At 52.1% G+C, this 20,252-nt stretch overlaps 2 protein-coding genes and 1 long non-coding RNA gene across 18 annotated transcripts in view; 1 reads left to right on the forward strand and 2 right to left on the reverse strand.

The window, feature by feature from the left end:
* PNPO (pyridoxamine 5'-phosphate oxidase) lies at positions 1-6,629 on the reverse strand. 2 transcript variants are annotated; one of them, XM_004451286.5, is made up of 7 exons: positions 6,349-6,629; positions 4,150-4,274; positions 3,080-3,179; positions 2,220-2,273; positions 1,803-1,931; positions 1,450-1,520; positions 1-1,269 (listed from the first exon to the last, which is right to left on the reverse strand). In XM_004451286.5, the coding sequence occupies exons 1-7, from the start codon at positions 6,475-6,477 to the stop codon at positions 1,104-1,106; spliced, it is 774 nt and encodes a 257-aa protein (XP_004451343.2). In that variant the 5' UTR covers positions 6,478-6,629; the 3' UTR covers positions 1-1,103. The 2 variants fall into 2 exon arrangements, with proteins under 2 accessions (XP_004451343.2, XP_004451345.2); XM_004451288.4 differs by lacking the exon at positions 2,220-2,273.
* A 22-nt stretch (positions 6,630-6,651) lies between these two features.
* Positions 6,652-20,252, forward strand: part of LOC139437160 (uncharacterized) — a 29,652-nt gene continuing 16,051 nt past the window's right edge. Inside the window, exons 1-2 of one of the 3 annotated variants that reach the window (XR_011646862.1) lie at positions 6,747-6,796; positions 7,595-7,722. This is a non-coding gene — a long non-coding RNA (uncharacterized lncRNA). Of the gene's footprint in view, positions 6,797-7,594; positions 7,723-20,252 lie in introns of all 3 variants that reach the window. The other 2 variants (XR_011646864.1, XR_011646863.1) reach the window with 2 other exon arrangements.
* The window catches only part of SP2 (Sp2 transcription factor), a 29,567-nt gene continuing 24,347 nt past the window's right edge, over positions 15,033-20,252 (reverse strand). For all 13 annotated transcript variants that reach the window (XM_058284072.2, XM_058284071.2, XM_058284079.2 and 10 more), the window contains 4 exons: positions 19,527-19,839; positions 18,036-18,210; positions 17,669-17,862; positions 15,033-16,250 (listed from right to left, as the gene is read on the reverse strand). In XM_058284072.2, coding sequence (XP_058140055.1) covers positions 16,150-16,250; positions 17,669-17,862; positions 18,036-18,210; positions 19,527-19,839 — 783 coding nt within the window. In that variant the 3' untranslated portion in view covers positions 15,033-16,149. The remainder of the gene's footprint in view (positions 16,251-17,668; positions 17,863-18,035; positions 18,211-19,526; positions 19,840-20,252) is intronic.

A 20,252-nucleotide genomic window follows, 5' to 3' on the forward strand; every position in this document is an offset into this window, starting at 1 on the left:
AACGTGGATGAACAGTTTTATTACGTGTGGGCCTAGAGAAGAGTCAATCTCCAAATTCTGAGCCCCATTTTTCAGTTTTCATAGGTTTATATAGGATTTCAAGTGGGATCAGCATAAGTTTTGTTCATTGGCTAATATGTTGCTAGGCAAAATTTTGCAAGCAGGGGGGTTACAGAGGCAGAATGCAGCTACAAGGTTGTGGGCTGAATTACAGAAGCAGGCGGTGCAGTGAAGTCACTCGTTTGATATCTTCCTGCTAGGCCATGTTTTCACAGGCTGATTTACAGAAACAGGGGCAGGGGTTATTTATTTGATATTCTCCTGCAAGGCCCTGCCCTCACAGGCCGATCCACAGAAGTGGATGACTTGTGAGATATTTTGCAAGGTTATGCTTTTTATTCCTCAACAATATGGCTGTGCTTCACATCATGGCAGGCAGCACTGGGTTGGGTATATTCTGTAGCAGCATTCTACCAGTTAATGGTAGACTAAGCCCCGGACAGAGTCCACGAGGAGGACAGTGGGGTGTTCTGAGGCAGAAGGAGCAAGTGAAAGCCCAGAGTGAGAAGGGGGATCCAGGGCAGTTCGGGGAACTGCAACGGCAGCAGCCACAGGCTGGCTGCTATTCGCCTGTGTTGATGATTTGGCAACAATGACTCCCATGCTCTGGGCCTCTCCATTCCAAATTTCAAATTGTTCACAAGGCAATCTGATTGGCTAGGCTGGCTCAGGTGCACTGGGACCAGTCGGCTTTGGGCAGTGTGACCAGTCACAGGGTAACAGGGCTGCTGGGGCCACCCCATGTCGCACCACCAGGGAGGGGAATTACACCAGCTGCTACCCCCAGAGGGCGCTATTACAATAAAACATAGTCAAGGCCAAGAAACATAACTATGGGATTATTTTCCATTTGTGGCCCTCTATTCCCCCATTCCACTTCACTGGGCCAGCTAACTGAGAGCCAAAGGGGAACAGAGAACAGAGGACAAGCTCTGAAGATTCCCAAATATCAGGGCAGTGAGGGAAATGGGTTGCATGGAGAAGGGTCTGAGCACACTTCGAGCATCCAACTCTAGATCTGGTCCAGCCAACAGGTTTCAGAGTCAGGGTGCAAGTCTCTCGTAGAGCCAGTCTGCATCCCCACGGTGGGTCATGGGTCCCAAAGGGGCATCTGTTGGCAGGCCCCTCCGGAAGACAATCCGGTCGTGCAGGCGGTTGGTTTGGCCCTGCCAGAACTCTATCACCTGTGGGTACAGGACATAGCCACCCCTACAAGGAGAAGCAGAGGTTTCACTGCCCTGTGGAGTCTCCCAGCCAGGTCTCTCCATCCCCCAGTCCCCAGAGCCCCTTGGGGGAAGTTGCTGGGACGCCTCTGACCATGTTGCTGGGGAGGAGTGGATCAAAGTCAGCTCCTGGTGTCCCTTTAGATGACCACCAGGTCTCACTCACCAGGATTTCGGCTTAGGCACCTCCTGTTCCTGGTAGAGATGCTCCAATTCCTCTTTCTTCTTTCTCAGATACTGTCCAGGAAAAGGAGAGGGAGGAAGGGCCAGCCCCTGTCAATGGTTCACTGAATAACCACTTACAGAGTGCGGGCTCTGTGCCGGGCCGCTGGGGACATAGGCAAGCCAGGTAGATGGCCTCTGTCCTCCCGGAGCACACGGCCCAACGGATGAAGGAGGCCCACGCCCCACTGCCTCCAGGGAGACTGTCTTTTTCACTTTGTTAGAGAGACACCCTGGCAGCCCTGGGGATGGCCCCTGGGGATGAGCCAGGCCCCACCATGCGTGAGCCCCACTCACCTCCCGGTCAGGGATCACAGAACTCTGCTGGCTGACCGCAGACCCAATCTGGCTGCCCTTGGGGCGGGAGTGGAAGTAGCGCTCAGACTCCTCCTCCGGCAGCTTCTTCACGGGTCCCTCCACACGAACCTGCCCAGGGAGGGCCCTGGGAGGTGAGGTTTAATGCCTCTGTCCTCCCTCCCAGCCCCTGCCCCATGCCTCTCTGCTCTTTTCCTTATCGACAGCCCCACCACTCCTGGCTCCAAATAGACCAACTTACTGAGAGTCGCTTCTGAGAGGCAGGATGCCGAGGCGCAGGCGGGATGCCGGGGCCCAGGCGGGATGCTCGCTGGCCCGGGAGCCCTCCCTGGGCTCACCCACAAGCTCAGCGCCTCGCTCCCCGGCCCACCGCAGGCGGTCCTGGACATGATCACTCACCTGACGGTGGAGGGGCTCCCAGTAGAAGACAATGGAAGCCAAGGGGTTAGAGTCCTGAAAGACAACTCAGACGGCTGTCAGGATGGGAAAGGACACCACTGGCAAGCAGGGGGAAGGCAGGAGATGGCAGGGAGAGGGCCCGCAGCAGATGCATTCACTGAAATAGCACCCTTAAGCCCTCGAGGGCAGGTTACTTTTACAGATGTCAACACAGCCTCAGAGAAGTTAAGAACTGTGCCCAAATTCACTGTAATGGCAGTCCTGGGCTTAAAAACCCAGCCAGTCTGACGCCAAAAGGAAGCTTTGCCATTTCGCCCACCTACAGGTTTGCGAGTTCTGAGAAAGGCAGGTGTGGCTGGCAGGGACTCAGGGAAGGCTACTGATCGTGGATGCGCTCGCTAAAGGCAAACCAAGCACCAACGCTGAGCCTGCCACCAGGATAGGTGCTGGGGATGCAGCAGAGACAAAACATGCAGCCTCAGTCCCCACAGAGCTTACTGTTTAGCAGGGGAGACAAACATTAAGCAGATAACTGCACAAATAAATGTTCTGTTACAAACTGGAAAACTGGCAGGAAGTTATGAGGTACAAAGACAGCAAACAGCACAAGGGGTGGGGGCTGACCCAGTATGGGAGTCAGAGGAGGCTTCCCTGAGGAAGGAACATTTGGGCTGAGGCCTGAAGGAACAAGAGTTAGTTAGGTGAACAGACGACAGAGGGTGGTTAGAAAGAGCATTCGTCCTTGGCCAGGAGAATGTCAAGTGCAAAGGCCCTGAAGCAGGAAGGAGCCTGAGCATGGAGAGAAGTGGGCAAGGACTGAACCATGTGAGTCCTGGTAAAGACTGACTGTGCACCCTCACCAACTCCTTTCCTTTTCGACTCTCGAAGTTAGTGTAGAAGTGGAAGCCATCCTTGTCAAAGCACTTCAGCAGCAACATGCGGGCAGAGGGTTTTCCATCTCTAGAAGCACACAGCACAGCACTGTGGTCAGAGTCCACTTCAGTGATCCCCCAAGATGTCGGCACACCTCCCTGCAGCTGTGTCCCCCTTATTCTGCACTGTCTCGTCACACAGGCTTTCAGCCTGTTCCGGCCTGCCCCCACTCATCCCTGCGGATTAGTCCTAGAGGTGCGAGTATGCCACCACTGCCTGGGTCCCCAAGGGCAGAGACCAGCAATAACACGAGCAGCCAACAGTGGGGATCGCAGAAGGTGCTGGTATATCAGGTCAAGAAGTGCCGTGCCACGCAGGGGTGTCCCCTGCGTAGGGGAGCCCCACGCGCAAGGAGTGTGCCCCACAAGGAAAGGCGCCCAGCACAAAAAAAAACGCAGCCTGCCTAGGAGTGGCGCCGCACACACGGAGAGCTGACGCAGCAAAAGAAACACAGATTCCCGGTGCTGCTGACAAGAATGCAAGCGGACAAAGAAGACCACACAGTGAATGGACACAGAGAGCAGACAATTCGGGGGGCGGGGAAGAGGAGAGAAATAAATAAAAATAAATCTTTTTTAAAAAAAGTTAAATTAGAGACTAATACATGAGATGTCTCGAGGGGTATGTGACTAATTGTCAAATGAAAGAAGCAGCCAAGCACTGCAGCACTATGCCAGGTTTCAAGAGACTGAGAGAGCTTCACAGAGAGGTCCCAGGAGAAAGAGATCTTGAAGGATAGATGGGGACTGGGTAGGTGGGGAGATGCAGAAGCAGGGGTTGTGTGGGGATGCATCAAAGGCACTGCATTTTATCACTGAAATGGAACTAGTGAAGCCTGGCTGTCAGTTTACAGATAAGGACACTGAAGCTCCCAGAGGACCAGTGACTTTCCTGAGGACACGCAGCATGGTAACAACAGAGCTAGACTCATCAAACTGATACCCATCAAGCTGAGAGCTTCCTAGGTTTCCTCTTAAGGCCCCGTGGCTATGCCCACCTGGTGCAGGTAGCCAGACATATGGCGTTGGCTTCTCCTATGCCAGGACACTGAACAGCCTCCTCGAACCAGGCAGCAAACTGCTTCATGGGGTCCAGGCATGTCAGATCAGCCTCCTCAAATGCCTGGAAAGGGAGATTTTTATTTGATTTAACAAATGCACATAGTGCTATCTCTGTACTTGGCATTATTCTTAGCACTTTTCAAATACCAACACATTTAGTCCTCCTAACAACCACAACAAATTCAGGAAGTAGTTCTGTTAGCCCCAATTTTCAGGTGAGCAAATTGAGTCATAGAGAACAGTCAAATAATTTGCCTGGCCACGTAGCTAGTGATGAATGAATCAGGGTTTCATGTCCTGAATATCAAACCTATCTATGTATTAGAATCACAGGAGAGCCTAAAAAGAAGACCAAGATGCAGGAGAAGACTCCTAGGCTCCACTCCCATAGATTGTCATTCAAGAAGTCTGAGGTTTACATGAAAACTCCATTTTTTTAAATAAAACTTTTAAAATTAAAGTTCATAGATCACATAGAACGTTACATTAAAAAAACATAAGAGGGAAGTGGACTTGGCCCAATGGATAGGGCGTCCACCTACCACATGGGAGGTCTGCAGTTCAAATCCCGGGCCTCCTTGACCCGTGTGGAGCTGGCCCATGCGCAGTGCTGATGTGCGCAAGGAGTGCCCTGCCATGCAGGAGTGTCCCCAGCGAAGGGGAGCCCCATGCACAGGGAGTGCGCCCCGTAAGGAGAGCCGCCCAGCGCGAAAGGAAGCGCAGCCTGCCCAAGAATGGCACCGCACGCAGGGAGAGCTGACACAACAAGATGACGCAACAAAAAGAAACACAGATTCCCGGTGCCATTGATATGGATAGGAGGCGGTCACAGAAGAACACACAGCGAATGGACACAGAGAACAGACAACTGGCCAGGGGTTGGGGGGAAGGGGAGAGAAATAAAAATATAAAAATAAATAAATCTTTAAAAAAAAAACAACATACAAGGGACATGGATACGGCTCAATGGATAAGGCATCCGCCTACCACACGGGAGGTCCAAGGTTCAAACCCAGGGCCTCCTGACCCATGTGATGAGCTGGCCTATGCGCAGTGCTGATGTGCACAAGGAGTGCCGTGCCACGCAGGCCTGGCTCCCACATAGGGGAGCCCCATGTACAAGGACTGAGCCCTGTAAGGAGAGCTGCCCTGTGTGAAAAAAGTGCAGCCCACCCAGGAGTGGGGCCACACACACGGAGAGCTGATGCAACAAAAAGAGACACAGATTTCTGGTGCCGCTGACAAGAATACAAGCAGACAAAGAAGAACACAGAGCAAATGGGACACAGAAAGCAGACAACTGGGTGGGGGGAGGGGAGAGAAATAAACCAAAAACCAAAAACATAAGAGGTTCCTATATAACCCATACCCCACTCCCCCTTCCCCATCATTTTTGTAAATTGTAATTTTTTAAGATACATAAATCACAAAAAAGATTACATTATAAAAAACATAAGAGGTTCCCCCAAAACCCCCCATCCCCCCACCCCACTCCTCCCACACCAACAATGAAAACTGCATTTTAAACAAGTGCTCCAGAAGATGCTCACATGCAGCCAGATTTGCATGATTCTGGGACAGAAACCCAAAATAGTTCTCTAGACTCCTATCCTGAGGAAGGAGGAAAAGAACTTCAAGTGGTAAGCAGAAGGGACTGAAGGCAGTTAGAGCTAAGAGCTCTTACATTTTAGTTATTTTATTTATCAAACACTTACAAATTTCTTATCCCTGTACTAAGCACTTCACAAATATCTAAGTACATAACATCCCTACGAGGTAGGTACTATCATTTCGCAGATGTGGAAACTGAGGCCCAGAGAGGGCAGGAAAATTGCCCTAGGTGACCCAGCCAGGAGGTGGCAGGATTCCACCCGAGACAGGCTCCAGCTAGAGCTCTTCTCCGCTCTGACAAACTGCCTCTTGCACCCATCTCCAAACACGTTTCCCCAGATCCCCAGGCCCTACTGGTCGTCTTTGTACCTTCCCTAATCCAGGGTTGTGACCCTCAAGTCCTCTTGCCCCACGGGGAGGACTCCTGACCCCACGGGTGGACTCCAACACCCCCTGCCTCCGCTGCAGATGACTCCCGGACTCCAGATTTCCCCGCCCCCTACGGAAGGTCCCGGCGGCGGCACCTCGCGGTCCTCACGGTAACTCTTGCGCATCGATCCCAGGTCCATGACAGCACCGCGACAGCACAGGCTGCGGACGTGGCGGGGCCAGTCAGCAGGTCGCCCGAGCGTCACGGTAACGCCCCGCAGCATGCGCGTCACGTGACTCGACGTCGCCCCGCGCCGGACTCAGGTGGATTCGGAACCAATTTCTCAGGCCAGGAGTCTACCCCGGGGAAGGAAGAATTTTCCAGTCGCCAAGCCAAACTAACAGGGCCCGAGTCCTTGGAGCCAATGGGAATCCAGGATCGGAGGAGGGAGACAGACGCGGAAAGGTCATTGGTTGGAGTTTTCCAGAGGGAGGCCAATTAAAGCGAGAACAGAGTAACCCAGCGGCCAATGGGAAGCGCCTCCGGGGGCGGGAGCAGAGAGACAAGGAAATGCTGTCACTGCCGTTAACTCGCACGTGGAGGTTTGTTAAAGGTGTAGGGACGAGTGCAGCCCAGGCAGGGGTCGGGGGGGCGGGGGGATGAGCTCCTGGGGGCTTGAGGGGCGTGGCCAGTGTCGAGGGGCTGGCCCACAGTCGGTGCCTGAAGGCGAATTCAGGGCAGCAAATACCCCAGGGAGGGGAGGCAAGTGGCCTGGGAAAAGGGAAATAGGAAAGAAATTATGGGCTAGACTTCCAGGCAAGGTGATGGGGAGCCATAGGAAAGGGGAGATCTGATTGGGGAAAGAAACTGGGGTTTGAGAGTGGGAGAAGTTGAAGTGACTTGTGGACTATATGAGACGGGAGCCCCGAAGGGGTGGGAAGGGGTCCTCTGGGGTCTGGGGAGGTACAGCGGCGTCAAGAAGGGATTGGGAGATGAGAGGGAAGTCAGCTGACTGGGTAGGGAAGGCAGAAAATTTGGGAACAAGACATTCCGGACTAGAACCACCTTCCTACTTCAGCTCTGTGCCCTCTCCCTCCAGCCTTGTTTCTCTAACTGGGGTCAGGGCCTGCTGCTCCCTGCACTAGTCATTTCCCTTCTGCCTGTGCAGCTGAGTTCACACTAGCTGGTGTTCTGATAGGTGGAGAGGTTGCCCCTGCCCCACCTCTCCAGGGCTTCCCATCTTTGCTGAGTTTTCCCCTTTTGTCCTTCCTAAGTAGCTCCGGGTCTAGTCCCTAGGACAATCAATGCCAGCAATAGCTGAGGGTATAGGGGAGCAGGTGGCTGTGCAAAGCCACTTCCAGGGTGTGAATACTGGACTAAGACATGGGAAACCTTTCCAGGGCCCATTTCTGCTTTGACCTGGCTGAGGCAGCCTTGGGTCAGGGCCTTCCTGTAGCCCCAGTTTCCACCAACACCAGGAAGGCAAGCTGCAAGAGCCATCTAGGCAGGCACCCCACGACTGTGCCAGGTAAGGGGAACTTCCTGCCCTGCACAGGTGTCTTCATTGCAGCTAAGCTTCGTAAAGCCCTACATTGGATACCGCGCATTCTGTATTATGTGCAGGTAACTCGTGCCAAATAGCCTCTGGAAGACAAATTTGCTACCAAGACATAAAACAGGCCTGAAAGCTTAATGATATTGGTTTATGGAGTATCCACTGGTTAGAAACCGCCAACCAGTGCCACCATGGTTTTTGTGTTTTTTCTTTTTTTTTTCTGCCATCGTTTTCCTCCAGCAGCATTGTTGAGAATTGATTGGGCTTACTTTCTTGTTGAGGATATTTTCCCACAAATGAACAGTGGTGTTCTCCCCTGCCTCCATACCCCTGCACTTGGACCTGTTTAAGCAGTAACTCAAACAGTTTTGTTGATGGGGCCACATTCTTTTAGCACTCCTGGGCCACTGCTACCCTGGACCCTGGATTCAGGGCTAGGATCATTTGAATGGCAGAGGTTTAGGTTTGTTTAAAAGCCAAGAGATCAGTGCACTCGGGTAGGTATTTATTCATTCAGTGGACGTGTGTTAGACTTCATATGAACCATGCACTGAGCTAGGTCTGAGAATACCGAGGTTGAGGAGGACATGGTTCCTGCCCACAAGCAGCTTACAGTCTGCTGGAGAAGGCAGATCTGTAAGCTAAAGAGTTGCAGGTACTTTAGCAGCTGTTTCTACAGGGGAGAGGGAGAGCAAAAAGGGGTCAAACAGAAAAGACTTCATGAAGGGAGTGACATTGGGTTTGTTTTAATGAGTGTTTGCTAGGTGAGCAGTGGAATGGCTCTTCCGGGAAAGAAGAACAGTAAGGGTAAGGTGCATTTGGGAAGCTCTGAGTAGTGTGGTGACGCTGGAGCGAGGTGGCGAGAAAACCCACTGCACAAGTAAAGGGCCTGGAGGTCCTTGCTGAAGCATTGTCATGCAGGCAACAAGGACTGGGCTTTCAATCACAAAGATGCTCATTTTTAATCCTGTGATACTGTTCAACTAGAGTGTTTAGCTCCTGGTTTACCAGAAGGGAGAAAAAAATGCTAGATTCCAACCGCCTCCCTTTTTTGGTGAGAAAGTTTACAACTGGTTGCCTTTTTATATTGTTCCCTTTGTCTTGAAGGTGATGGGGCTTGTGTTGTGCTTTTCTGCTCATGGGGATTTAGTGTCTGGTCACAAAGCAGCCCCTCAGTGCAGAACCAGAGGGAGGGACACGCCTGCCGGCTGCTGCAGCTACCAATTAGACTCACTAAGGGTTTTATTTGAGTGAGAGAAATGAATTTTCTACTGTACTGCTTTTTTGCTTTTTTTTTTTTGAGGTACGGGGGGGGGGGGGGCCAGGGATTGAACCTGAGACCTCGTGTGTGGGAAGCTGGTGCTCAACCACTGAGTCACATCAGCTTCCCTGAGTTGGTTTTTTTCCTTTGTTTTGTTTGCTTTTTCAGGAGACACTGGGAACTGACCCTGGGATCTTCCATGTTGAGGTGGCTGCTCAACCATTCGAGCCACATCCACTCCCACTGCTTTTTCTTAAACTCTGCCACCCTCTCCCCAACTTTATAAAATTATTCATCTTTTCTTGAGAAGGGCTGAAATGAATAGAAAATATATTGCCATATTTTAAAGCATAGAAAGACACATTGGTTTGTCGATATAGAACAGAGAGGCCACGTGTGGGTTTGGGGGCTTTACATCCTGCCTGTTTTCTTTTAATGGTTTTGCATTTATATTCTTAAATCTTCTCATCTAATTATTTGATTTGAATATATATTCTGGTGGTATGTTTTCGTGATTGGATTTGTGTATTGGAACCAACACGCTGGTGACCAATGAATGATGGGCCATGGGCGGGGGGGCAAGGCTGGCAGCGGGGAGATGCTGGGGGAGGGGTGCATAGACGCTGTGTTGTATAAGGGGAAGGGGTAGCTGGGAGGCGGGCCTGGGGTGGGAAAGGAGGGGGTATGGTGGGGAGGGAATTGACTCACCAGGCTGGGCTCTCGGTGACATGGTGGTGCCATTCATTGAAGTGAGGCATGCTGGAGGAGGAGGGTGGGGGAGAGTTGACTTCATTACTGGACTAGTTGATGTGAGGGTGTGTGGGACACCCTCGTTGGATCAGGTTGGGTAGTTGAGTGTGGAGCTTAGAGAAGAAGTCTGGGCTGGGGCTACAGATTAGGCATCACCAGCCACCTCCAAGGATGTCTGAGAAGGGAAGGGGCCTAGGGGAGTTCAGGAGGATGGTGGGAAAGGGAAGAGGTCCAGGAAGGGAGGTATGATGCTGGCAGAATAAGTGCCTGGCCTCCCAGGAGGCCAGAGAAGAGGGGTGCGGCTGGAAGGGGCGTGCTGGGGGTATGGGGGGGGCTAAGCTCAGGAATTCTCAGGCCCAGCCAGAAGCGTGAACTCAGATTGGTGCACCCAGGGTTAGCAACATCAAGACACACAAAGTGGGTAGTTGGTGCTCTACCAGCAAGTCCTGGTCCCTGAGTCTGGTTATCAGGGGACCAGAGGAGAGCTTGCAGAAGGATCCAGAGGGGACAACCTAGCCCGAGTCCTGCCTGCGGCAGTTTTGCAGCTTGCCCCTTGCAGAGCCCTTGCTTGTGCTCAGGGTTGCTTCTCAAGGATGTCCCATCATATGCAGACGCCGGGCTGGAGTGCCGACCAGGCACCTCTTACTTTTTGGCCTCCTTCTCAAAGTCCAGGCAACAGGGAGTCCGGGGGAACTGTCACTGTCATTTTTCTGCAGAAGGCACTGTGGTAAATTTTGGTGATTAGGGTGTGGGCTCCAGGCAGCCAGCGGGAGGAGGCCGGATGGGACATTCTCAGGCAGCCGCAAAGCATGTGCCCTGGGGGTTCTTAGTTTCCTTTCGAAACTCCTGGTCATTGCCTTTGGCCTGCCCTGCACTCATTCCTCATTTCTTCCTGCCAGGAGTCCTACGAGCTCGTAGTTGGCTCTCTGTTCCCAGCCCTGATTCTCTGCCCTACTCCGGCATGGTTTGCCTTCTGTTTTTCTATCTGCCCACTCCCACTGCCTCTTCTATTCCCCGAGGGCCTCTTGACCTGGGAAATCCAAACTTCCACCTGTCTTTTTTTTTTTTTTAAGATTTATTTATTTATTTAACCGCCCCCCCGCCCCGTTGTTCTCTGTGTCTATTTGCTGCGTCTTCTTGTCCGCTTCTGTTGTCAGCGGCATGGGAATCTGTGTTTCTTTTTGCTGCGTCGTCATCTTGTTGTGTCATTTCTCCATGTGGGTGGCAACATTCTTAGGCAGGCTGAGCTTTCTTTCATGCTGGGTGGCTCTCCTTACGGGGCGCACTCCTTGTGTGTGGGGCTCCCCTACGTGGGGGACAACCCTGCGTGGCACGGCACTCCTTGCACACATCAGCACTGCACATGGGCCAGCTCCATACGGGTCAAGGAGGCCCGGGGTTTGAACCATGGACCTCCCTTGTGGTAGACGGACACCCTAACCACTGGGCCAAGTCCACTTCCCACTCTTGAAATTACCTCAGTTCCTTTAATGGCTTCACCCCAGCCCCAAACACCGTAGTCAAGTCATAGGTGGTCCCTGTCCCTAAGGCAGAATCTCGCCCTGTGTCCGATTCTCTGGAAGCCGCCGCCCATGTTAACTTGAGCCGCGTTCCGCCAGCCATGCGTCTCTGGTGGATGGATCTGGGGACCTGAGACTCAAGAGGCCTCAAATGTGGTTTTGAGGGAACCCGAGGGTGTGGGGGTGGGTGGGGAAGTATAAGATCCAGAAGCAGGCATTGTTGTGGGGGCTCGAGCAGGGGCTGAGGTGGGGGTGGGGCTGTGCTGGCAAGTTCAGCCATTTGCAGGCGCCCAAACCTCATGTATCTGGAATCACAGGTTGCTGCTCACCTTGTGACACTGCCCATTTGCCACAGAATGTGTTGCCCACTCTAATTTTGAAGCTGGGAGGGTGATCTCACTCCGCTTGCTTCATTTCCCACTCCTTTATTCTATTTCTTGACTTAAAAACCCCCAACTTCTTATTCCGACGTACTCAGAATCCAAGGTACCTGGGGTAGATTTTTGCAGTGGTCACTGTGTCTTGGGCCTAGTGCAGAAGAGAAACTGCGAGCCCTGTTTGCCCCTCTCAGGCTGGGGAAGGAGCAGAGGCAACTGGAGTTTGAGCCCAGTGGTCCACCTGCTTTGGAAAGTTGCCACCTCCCATTATGATAACGCCTGGCACAGAGAATAAACTCTGCTTGTTTGTTTGTAGGTCAGGGGATTGAACCCAGGACCTTGTACCTGGCAAGCAGGCGCTCAACCACTGAGCTACATCTGCTCTGCTTAAACTCCTGTGTTTTTTTTTTTTTTTGGCTTTTATAAAGGGTATTTATTTGGATAAACTCTGTTTTGACCACTGAGTTCCTGTAACTTGGGGAAAGGGGAGACTTAAGGGCAGAGTGTTGTCAGAGGATGTTACTGGTCAGGGAAGGGACTGGCTAACGTAGAAATCCCAGACTGCCAGCCCAAGGACTAACAACAGTCCTGCTGTGTTTTTAAACAATTTGAGCCACCATTTAAAGACTGGGAGATTTCACATCCAACTCCACACTTCCAGGGTTCCTTACAAAACTCATGAGCTCTGGCATTCTCGCACAGCACCAGCTAGCCAAAGCTGAGTGGGGCAACCCGATGGGGGCCAGGGACCTTAGTTTGGCAGTCACACACTCCCAGGTAGTCTCTGCCCTGAGCAGAGGGTCCTTGACATTTGTTGTGGTGCTTGCTCTGTTTCCCTCCTGGTCCCTTAGGTATCTTGAGTTTGCAGTGGCCTGGTGTTTGACCAGAGTGGGTGAGCGCTGGAGAGGAAGAGGGGCTTGCATGGCACTGGGGGGGTTGAGGTGAGCCCTGAGGAAGAAGGACTGATGAGGAGAGCAGCAGAAGGGAGGAAGTGGTGGGAGGAAGGGACTCTTGGTTGTCTAACTGGGTCACAAGGAAGGGGAGGGGCCCCAGATCACTGTTCTGGAAGATTCTATTGGTGAAGGAGACAACAGACTAGGGCTGAGGAGGCAGAGTGAAGAGACCTTCATTTTTTATTCAAAACCTAGATAATCCACAGTTTAACTTTCTTTTAGCTCAAAATCCAGGCATGGAAGGGGTAGCTTCAGAGATTTGTTTCAGGTCTGTTTAGACAGTAGAAAGCTTCAAATGGGAATCAAAATGGCCCCGTTTCTGCCACTCAGATCAAGACAGCTGCATCTGCTCCGGCTGCACCCTGGGCTCAGGCCTGGCAGGGGCTGAACTGTGTCCGTGCCCCATTCTGTCTTCCTCAGAATACGTCACCAAGGTGTGAATGGTCATCCCCCTCAAGTGTGGGGCCTCAAAGGGCACTCTAAAGATGACATTAAAGGTGGTCTCAGTGATTGGAAGGAAGGCTGAGTCCCATTTGTTGGTTTGATTTATTAAAAAAAAAAAAGTGCTTTGCCTGGATTTGCCTTCAGGAGGGGGACTCTTCCCTCACCCCCTTTCTGCCAGGCACGTACTCCTGGGATTGAGCTACATATATGGCATTAGCTGAGCAGAGGCGAGGTTGTGGTGAGGGGCCTTGGCTGCTGATGGCTTTGGGAGGGAAGGGAGAGCAGAGGAAGGGTACAGCCCGCCTCTGGTTCAGCCACGGTCCTCGGAAAGTTGGGGGCTAGGAGGGAACAAGGGCCCAGCCAGGTGTCCCGTGGAGCCTGCCCCCAAACGCTAGTCTTGTTTGAAGCCCCCTGCAGCCAGGCTAGGGCTAATTTGTCACATCTTCCCTGTCTTTTCTCCTGCCTCCGTGCCACCAGGGAGAGAACATGCTCTCCCTTACGTTCTAATTCAGGCATGCTGTGGGAGGCAGGGATGGTCAGGCAGTAACTTTTGACCCTGTTTGGTGGAGAAGGGAAAGCAGCCCATTCTGACCAGCTGGGTGCTGGCACCTTCACTTCCAAATGCTGCTGTGGAGTCGGGTCAGTTTCCACAGTTGCAGCGTGAAGCACACAATTTGGAATCAGCTCCCAAGAAAGAATTATTCTTTGTTTCTGAGAGCAACGCCAAGGGGAACAGGTGGCAGAAAGAGGTCAATTTGTTAATATTCCTTTCTCTCCACCAAAACTCTTATTTCCAACACAGCAATCAGTTTTCCAGCTGTGCGGTCTGTGCACTTGGCATTGATCCGTGCTTCCTCCTGCTGCCGGTGGAGCGATGAGATGTGGGCTGGTGGGCTGGTCGGGAGCTGGATTCAGCTGTTGGTTTAGCAGTGCTCTGAAGGTTTAGGTGTCAGTAGGATGGTCCCCCTGCCTGTTAACAAAGACGTAATCAAGGGCAGTGCAAACCTCTCCTGTTTATTTCTTCAACCTACGTGACAGCTGACTGAAGGAAAAGCTGTTTGTGAATGCAGGCTGCAGGGTGACAAAGGAAATAGAATAAGGGACAAATAGCTCAAAGTGAGCCTTCCCCCTTCCTGCACAGAACAGCGACCACAGCTGTGTCCTTTTGAGAGTGATTAAGAAGCATCATCATTTTAAGGAAAACATAAGCCATCCTCTTATACTTGAGGCTGATATGCTCTTCCTTCAGCCCAGATGCTTTACAGGCCCCTGCTAGGTGTCCATACAGGGACTGAGCAGCTCGAAATTTGTATTAACAGCACAACTCCTGACTTCCTCTGCCCCCCCAAATTTCAGATCTGCAGTACTTGCTAAAACCAAAGGCCCAGCTCAACCCACAGTTATCTCTGGGTTGCGGAGGCAGAGGATAGAAGAAAAACAGATTCGATGCCCAGGGCCCGCTCTTGTGCAGCGCAGGGATCCCAGCCTTTGTCAGGCCCACCCGGGAATCTGCCTGGCCCTCTACTTTCAGAAAGGATCCTGCACTTAGGGAATTTGTTTTCTCCAGGTTCTGTCGCCTTCTGGAAGTAACTGAGACCAAGCTTCTTACGGAAGGTCTCTTAGGCCAAAGCCTTCCTCCAGGGCTTGGAGAGGCAAGGGGAAGGATTAGTTTGCTGGCAGAGCAAGTCACTGCAGTCCGGGACTCGGTTTTGAACCAGACAAAACTGGCTTGTACATGAAAAACTGATACCAGTGGGGCTGGACCCTGTCGCCTGGAAGTCCCAGCCAGTGCCCTGGGGGCTCAGGTGTGGCTGTGGCCCCCCCAGGCAGTGGCTCGAGGAGGGTGGGGGTCTGTACAGAGGATCCGGAGAGGAAGTCCTACCTTCTCCCTGTGGGGAGCGCTCAGAGACCGTGGCTCCCTCCTCTGGAGTCCTGTCTCCCAGCTCTCCAAGGTAAAAGGCAAAGGAGCAGGGTCAAGTTGCAGGTTTTGCCTCAGGCAACTAAATTTATTAGCAAGAAAATTTTTTTGTCAGCTCAGCACTGACCAACAAAGTACATTGTTAATAAAGGATAACAAATCTGTCACTTAATTCATAAAACATACCTCAAGCAGTTACAACTAAAAATAAAGTTGGATTTTTGTTTAATTTAAAAGCCTCAAAAATAACAAGCAATATTTTTTTTAAACATGTAGTAGACACAATTGTCTATTATACAATATACACTGTACACAAGTAGAGCTTGGGTTGGGTTGGGGGTGGGAGATGAGGTGGAGAGGGATGAGGTTGAGTATATGGAGGCATTTTTATCTGAATCCAGATTTAGGTATGAGAATTTAGAAATGAGAATTGCTAGAGTGAGAAAAAAACTCTTATGCTCATCATTGCCCCCAAAATTCTCAACTGAAAGCAGGCATGGGGGAGGCGAGTGACAAGGAAAGGAAGAAGGGAGCAATTAAATAAACTTCTTTAAAGCACACACAATACACAGTGTTCATCATCTGAAGTAGAGAGTATAAGGCAACGTTCTCTATAGAAAAAGAGGGCGATCAGGAGTCCATGGGTCTCTTTACTTTTTAAATAGAAAGTTGGAATGTGCTGGAGTTGTGGCCGGGCTGGGGTGTGGAGTGAGGCGTCCTGAGCCCCTCCAGAGGCGGATGCCGAGGGGGCAGGGGAGGGAGGGGCATGGCACGTGCGACCCCGCTTGCGGGCTCTGGGTCTCTGGGTCGCTGCGGTGTTGGGAGGGGACGGGGCGGGGCTCACTTTGCTCCTCGACGGAGTGAAATTCATGTTTTTCCTTTGGAAATAAGGGTTCCCACTCGTCCTGATTTAGAACGTCTCATTGGGCACGGCCGGTGTCCGCGGTCTGGGCAGGCCGGGAGCGCATGGTGAGAGGGAGGGGGCCAGGTGGAGCCTCGGGGCTTTCAGAAGTGGGGGAGACTGGGGCGGCAGAGCCCCTTCCTGTGGGGACAGTCGCAGAACAGGAGGGAGGGCTGAGGGCAGCCCAGGGCAGCCTGGGCTCCTTGCCCCTGGGGGCCCGGGCGGGACACGGCCGGGCCGGGGCACTGCATCTTCGGGGTCTCCCGCCTCTTGGCCTTACAAGTTCTTCGTGACCAGGTGGGTCTTGTAATGCTTGGTGAGGTGGTCACTCCGCATGAAGCGCTTCTGGCACTGGGCGCACTCAAAGCGTTTGTCCCCTGGGAAGAGGAGAGGGCTGTCACTCACTGAGCCCGAGGGAGGGGCACATACAAGGGGCACCCGTTAAGCCGAGGCCACCTTTCCCATCATGGTCTGCTGCCTCCTGCTTCCACTCCACCTGCACCCTCTCAGTCAGTTCTCCTTCCTCTGTACCCACAGCTGACCTCCAGCTTGCTTTGTTCCTGCTCCCCATCCCTCTATTTGCCCCTGCCTGACAGGACGCTTCCCAGGTAGGGATGGCTGCCTGCCTGGCCCGTCGGGCTCCACATCTTCCTCAAGGAAAGCTCCACTGCCCCGGACCCGCCGGCCCTCAGCACTTAGGCCAGGTCAGCTGCTGTTCTGAGCAGCCTTTAATCTTCAGCCAGAGCTCTGGGTCATCTGTCCCCATCCCAGGACAGGGGTCTGCTCACTAGGGCAGTCACTAGAGCAGTGCTTCTCAAAGTATGTGCCAGGGACCACTGTGGGGAGGGGAGGTTTAGTCAAGACAATTTTAGGTGGTAGGTGAATGGTGAACAGTTTTCTTTTTTTTTGAGGTACCAGGGCCAGGGAATGAGCCTGGGCCCTCGTATGTGAGAACCTGGGCTCAATCACTAAGCCCCATTGACTCTTGACTTGGTTGGTTTGCCTGCTTGTTGTCTGCTTTTTGTTTTTAGGAGGCCCTGGGGACTGAAACTGGTACCTCCCATGTGGGAAGCAGGCACTCAACAGCTTGAGCCACATCTGCTCCTCCAGTTTTCATTTTAATAGTTTTGTATTTATTTGCCAATGTGTTAAAAAAAAAATATATATATATATATAAATATATATATATATATAAAAACATGATAGTAAACCAGTAATGTCAAAGATAATACTGCACAGGATATAAATGAATAGATGATTTAAGAAAAATCTTTAGGTAAGGAGTCTGCTCACAGCTTCACCAGCCACAGCTGAGACCCTACACACGTGACCTCCCCTTGTGCCTCAGCAAAGTGGGGAAAATCAAAATACCCTCCCCACAGAGCTGTTAGGAGGATTAAATTAGTTTATCTGCAAAGTGTGCATAGTAGCTGGCATACCCCGTCAAGTGCTTGCTAAATAAATTTGCTAAATAAATAAACAGGTAGATGTGGCACAAGCCACTGGGATAGTGCAGTGCAATGCAAGTAACAGTACTCTGGGAAACACTGTGACAAGGGAATGGCTTGAAGGAACTTCCTGTGTAGGACCCCCTGAGAAGCCAGCCTGTGGCTCCTGCTTCTTGCTGGGCCAGGAATCTCCCAGCACAGAAATGGCCCATGTTGTTGAGGTGCCGGGGGGGGGGGCCGATGGTACAGACCTGCATGGACATGAGCGTGGGGGGGTGCGGGTGTGAGTGCGCCGAGGGGGGTGCAGGCCTCCTGCGTGGGCATGAGCATGCGGAGGGGGTGCAGACCTGTGTGGGTGCGAGCGTGCCGCTGGAGTTCGTCGCTCCGTGTGAACCTCTTTCCACAGAAGAACCAGTTGCACACGAAGGGCCGCTCGCCGGTATGCAGGCGCACGTGGGCCCGCAACAAGGATGTCTTCCGGAAGGTCTTGCCACAGTCAGGGATGTGGCACACGTGCTTCTTCTTGCCCTGCTCTCCAGACCTAGGGATTGGGTTGAGGATGGGGTGGAGGGAATGGGAAGAGGAGAGGGAGGAGGTAGAAAATGGGGGCAGGAGCAGGGGGGAGAGGGGATGTGAGGTTGAGGAGGAAGCACAGGACTTGGAGCTGGCCTGGCGCCCCCTGGGCGGGTTGTGTGGCCCCTCTCCTCCAATTACCTCTTCTCCCCATCCTTGCAGTTGGGGCAGGTGCAGGCCATGCGACGCCGCTTCTCCCCGGGCTGGGTCTCTCCAGCCAGGGCTTGCTCCATCTGCAGCTGGATCTGGGTGGGGCTCAGCCCACTGATGGTCAGGTTGTTCCCAGAAACATTCTGCACTGTCAGCTGCTGCTGCCCTGTGGGGCAGGGGGAGGCAAAGTTGAGGGCAAGGAAGCCTGCAGGTAGAGGGAGCCCAGCCTCGTGGGTGGAGCCCTTCCCTTCTACACAGACAAGAGTGATGATAATAGCAGTAAACATTTCTGAGAACCTATTAAGGACCAGATACCTTGCTAATGACTTTATATATGTATTAACACACTTAGTCTTTATACCCTCTTCCCCATTTTACAGATGAACAAACTGAGGCTCATTCATATATCAAGGTCACACAGCTAGTAAGTGGTAGAACCGGGATCTGAACCCTGGCAGTCGACTTCAGGGTGCCCAGAACCACTGTTTTAATGGGCAGAATTTGCTTTAAGATGTTGTCCACGTGATGGGGGAAGGGTCTTGTATTTGGTTGCCCTGGAGTGTTTATTCTGGAATCTTTCAACCTTAGGCCTTTGTGAGATACCAACGCTGCTTTCAGGAAACTCTCCAGAAAGTTTTGTCCTAACAGTGAGAAAACAGTTCTGTAGGCTTTGGGGAAAAAAATCAAGCCCCCTATGTCTTTATTTTAATTAAAAATAATTTTTTTTCTGATATCCCCCATGTCTTCTAAGTTGACACTCTCCATAAGGCCATTTGAAGCAGGGGAGTGTCACTGATCTAACACTTGTGTCCCTCTGAGTGGGTCCCTTCCACTTCCCTAAAAAGAAGAGGAGCCTTGCCTTCCCCTGCTGGGGTCACCTCAAGTGGGAAAACCAAACATAAAGTGCAGTAAATTAATTAAGGATGAAAAGATTCAGAGAGCTCCCACCACCTTGCGAGCTGCCCTTCATCCAGGCAAAAGGTGCAGGGTGGTTATGATCTTTCCTAGGACCATCTGCAAGGCTGCCTTCACTGTGTAAACATCACCCCTGGACTGAAGCGCAGCGCAAGCCATTCCCACTGCAAAAGGCTCCCTCCTTTTTTCTTCCAACCTTAACTCAAAGCTCTCTCCTCCAACAAGCCTTCCTTGAAGCTCCTTTACATAGTCTCCCTTGAACACTTGTTCTTGGTCTGTACAAAACTAATTTGCATTTGTGAGATGGCTGGAGGGTTTTCCTGAGAACATCTTATTTTCTCCCTCACATTCAAGGTCTTCAGCTATAAGAGAGGACAACATGTGTCTTCAGCTACCTCACAGGGCTACTGTAGGGACCAAATGAGAAGTTACACGTGGATATGCTTTAAGCTGGAAGGCACTAGGCAAATCACTGCCACCCTGGGAAGCCCAGGCCGGTCCACAGTTCCCACATGTGGGGCACACAGGCCCCACAGCCCTTCCTTGGCAGGAGGGGCCTTCCCTCACCGCCGGTGTTGGTGATGGTGACCGGCACACCCTGGACCTGGACGCCGTTGATGCTGATAGTCTGCATCGCCTGGGCAGCCGCGGCCAGCTGGGCTGCATTCAGGCTGATAATGCTCCCGGCAGGGGCAATCTTTGGCAGGGGGCGCTCTTTTCGGAGAATTGCAGCTGCGTGCTTTTTGCTGGTTCCGCTCAGGTGGGGGGCACGGGACGCAGGGCTGCTACAGGTGGTGGTAGAGGTGGCTGCAGCTGTTGCTGAGGGGCTGTCCTGGACGAGGACCGTCTGCACCTCACCGGAAGGCGTGCGGATATAGACCTGGGAGGAACCACAGAGAAAGAGTCAGCACCCCAGTAGAGACTGGGCTCCCTGTGCCTTTAAATGCAGTGTCACCTCCCCACCCGAGTGAGAGCCAGGGGTGCTTCTTTGCCAGCCCAACTCTCTTCTTCAATTAGCCCCAGCCTACAGTTATACTCAGTTGATGTTCAAGAAACAGCTGCTGACACCCTTATACTTGACTGGCAGGTGTTGACTGTTGATCTGAAACCAAACATTGAATTTCCCCAGCATGGACAAAGAAAATCACCAAATCTCAGAATTGAAGAATTAGAAGGCAACTTAAAGGTTACCCCCTCAAAAGATGCACTATGAATGGTCATCAAACTATGAAAATGGATTCTGTCATATTCATCCTCAAAGAGCCACAAATTTAGAAACAATTTTTCCCCAAC

This window comes from Dasypus novemcinctus, chromosome 21, assembly GCF_030445035.2.
Source record: "Dasypus novemcinctus isolate mDasNov1 chromosome 21, mDasNov1.1.hap2, whole genome shotgun sequence".
Taxonomy (NCBI): domain Eukaryota; kingdom Metazoa; phylum Chordata; class Mammalia; order Cingulata; family Dasypodidae; genus Dasypus; species Dasypus novemcinctus.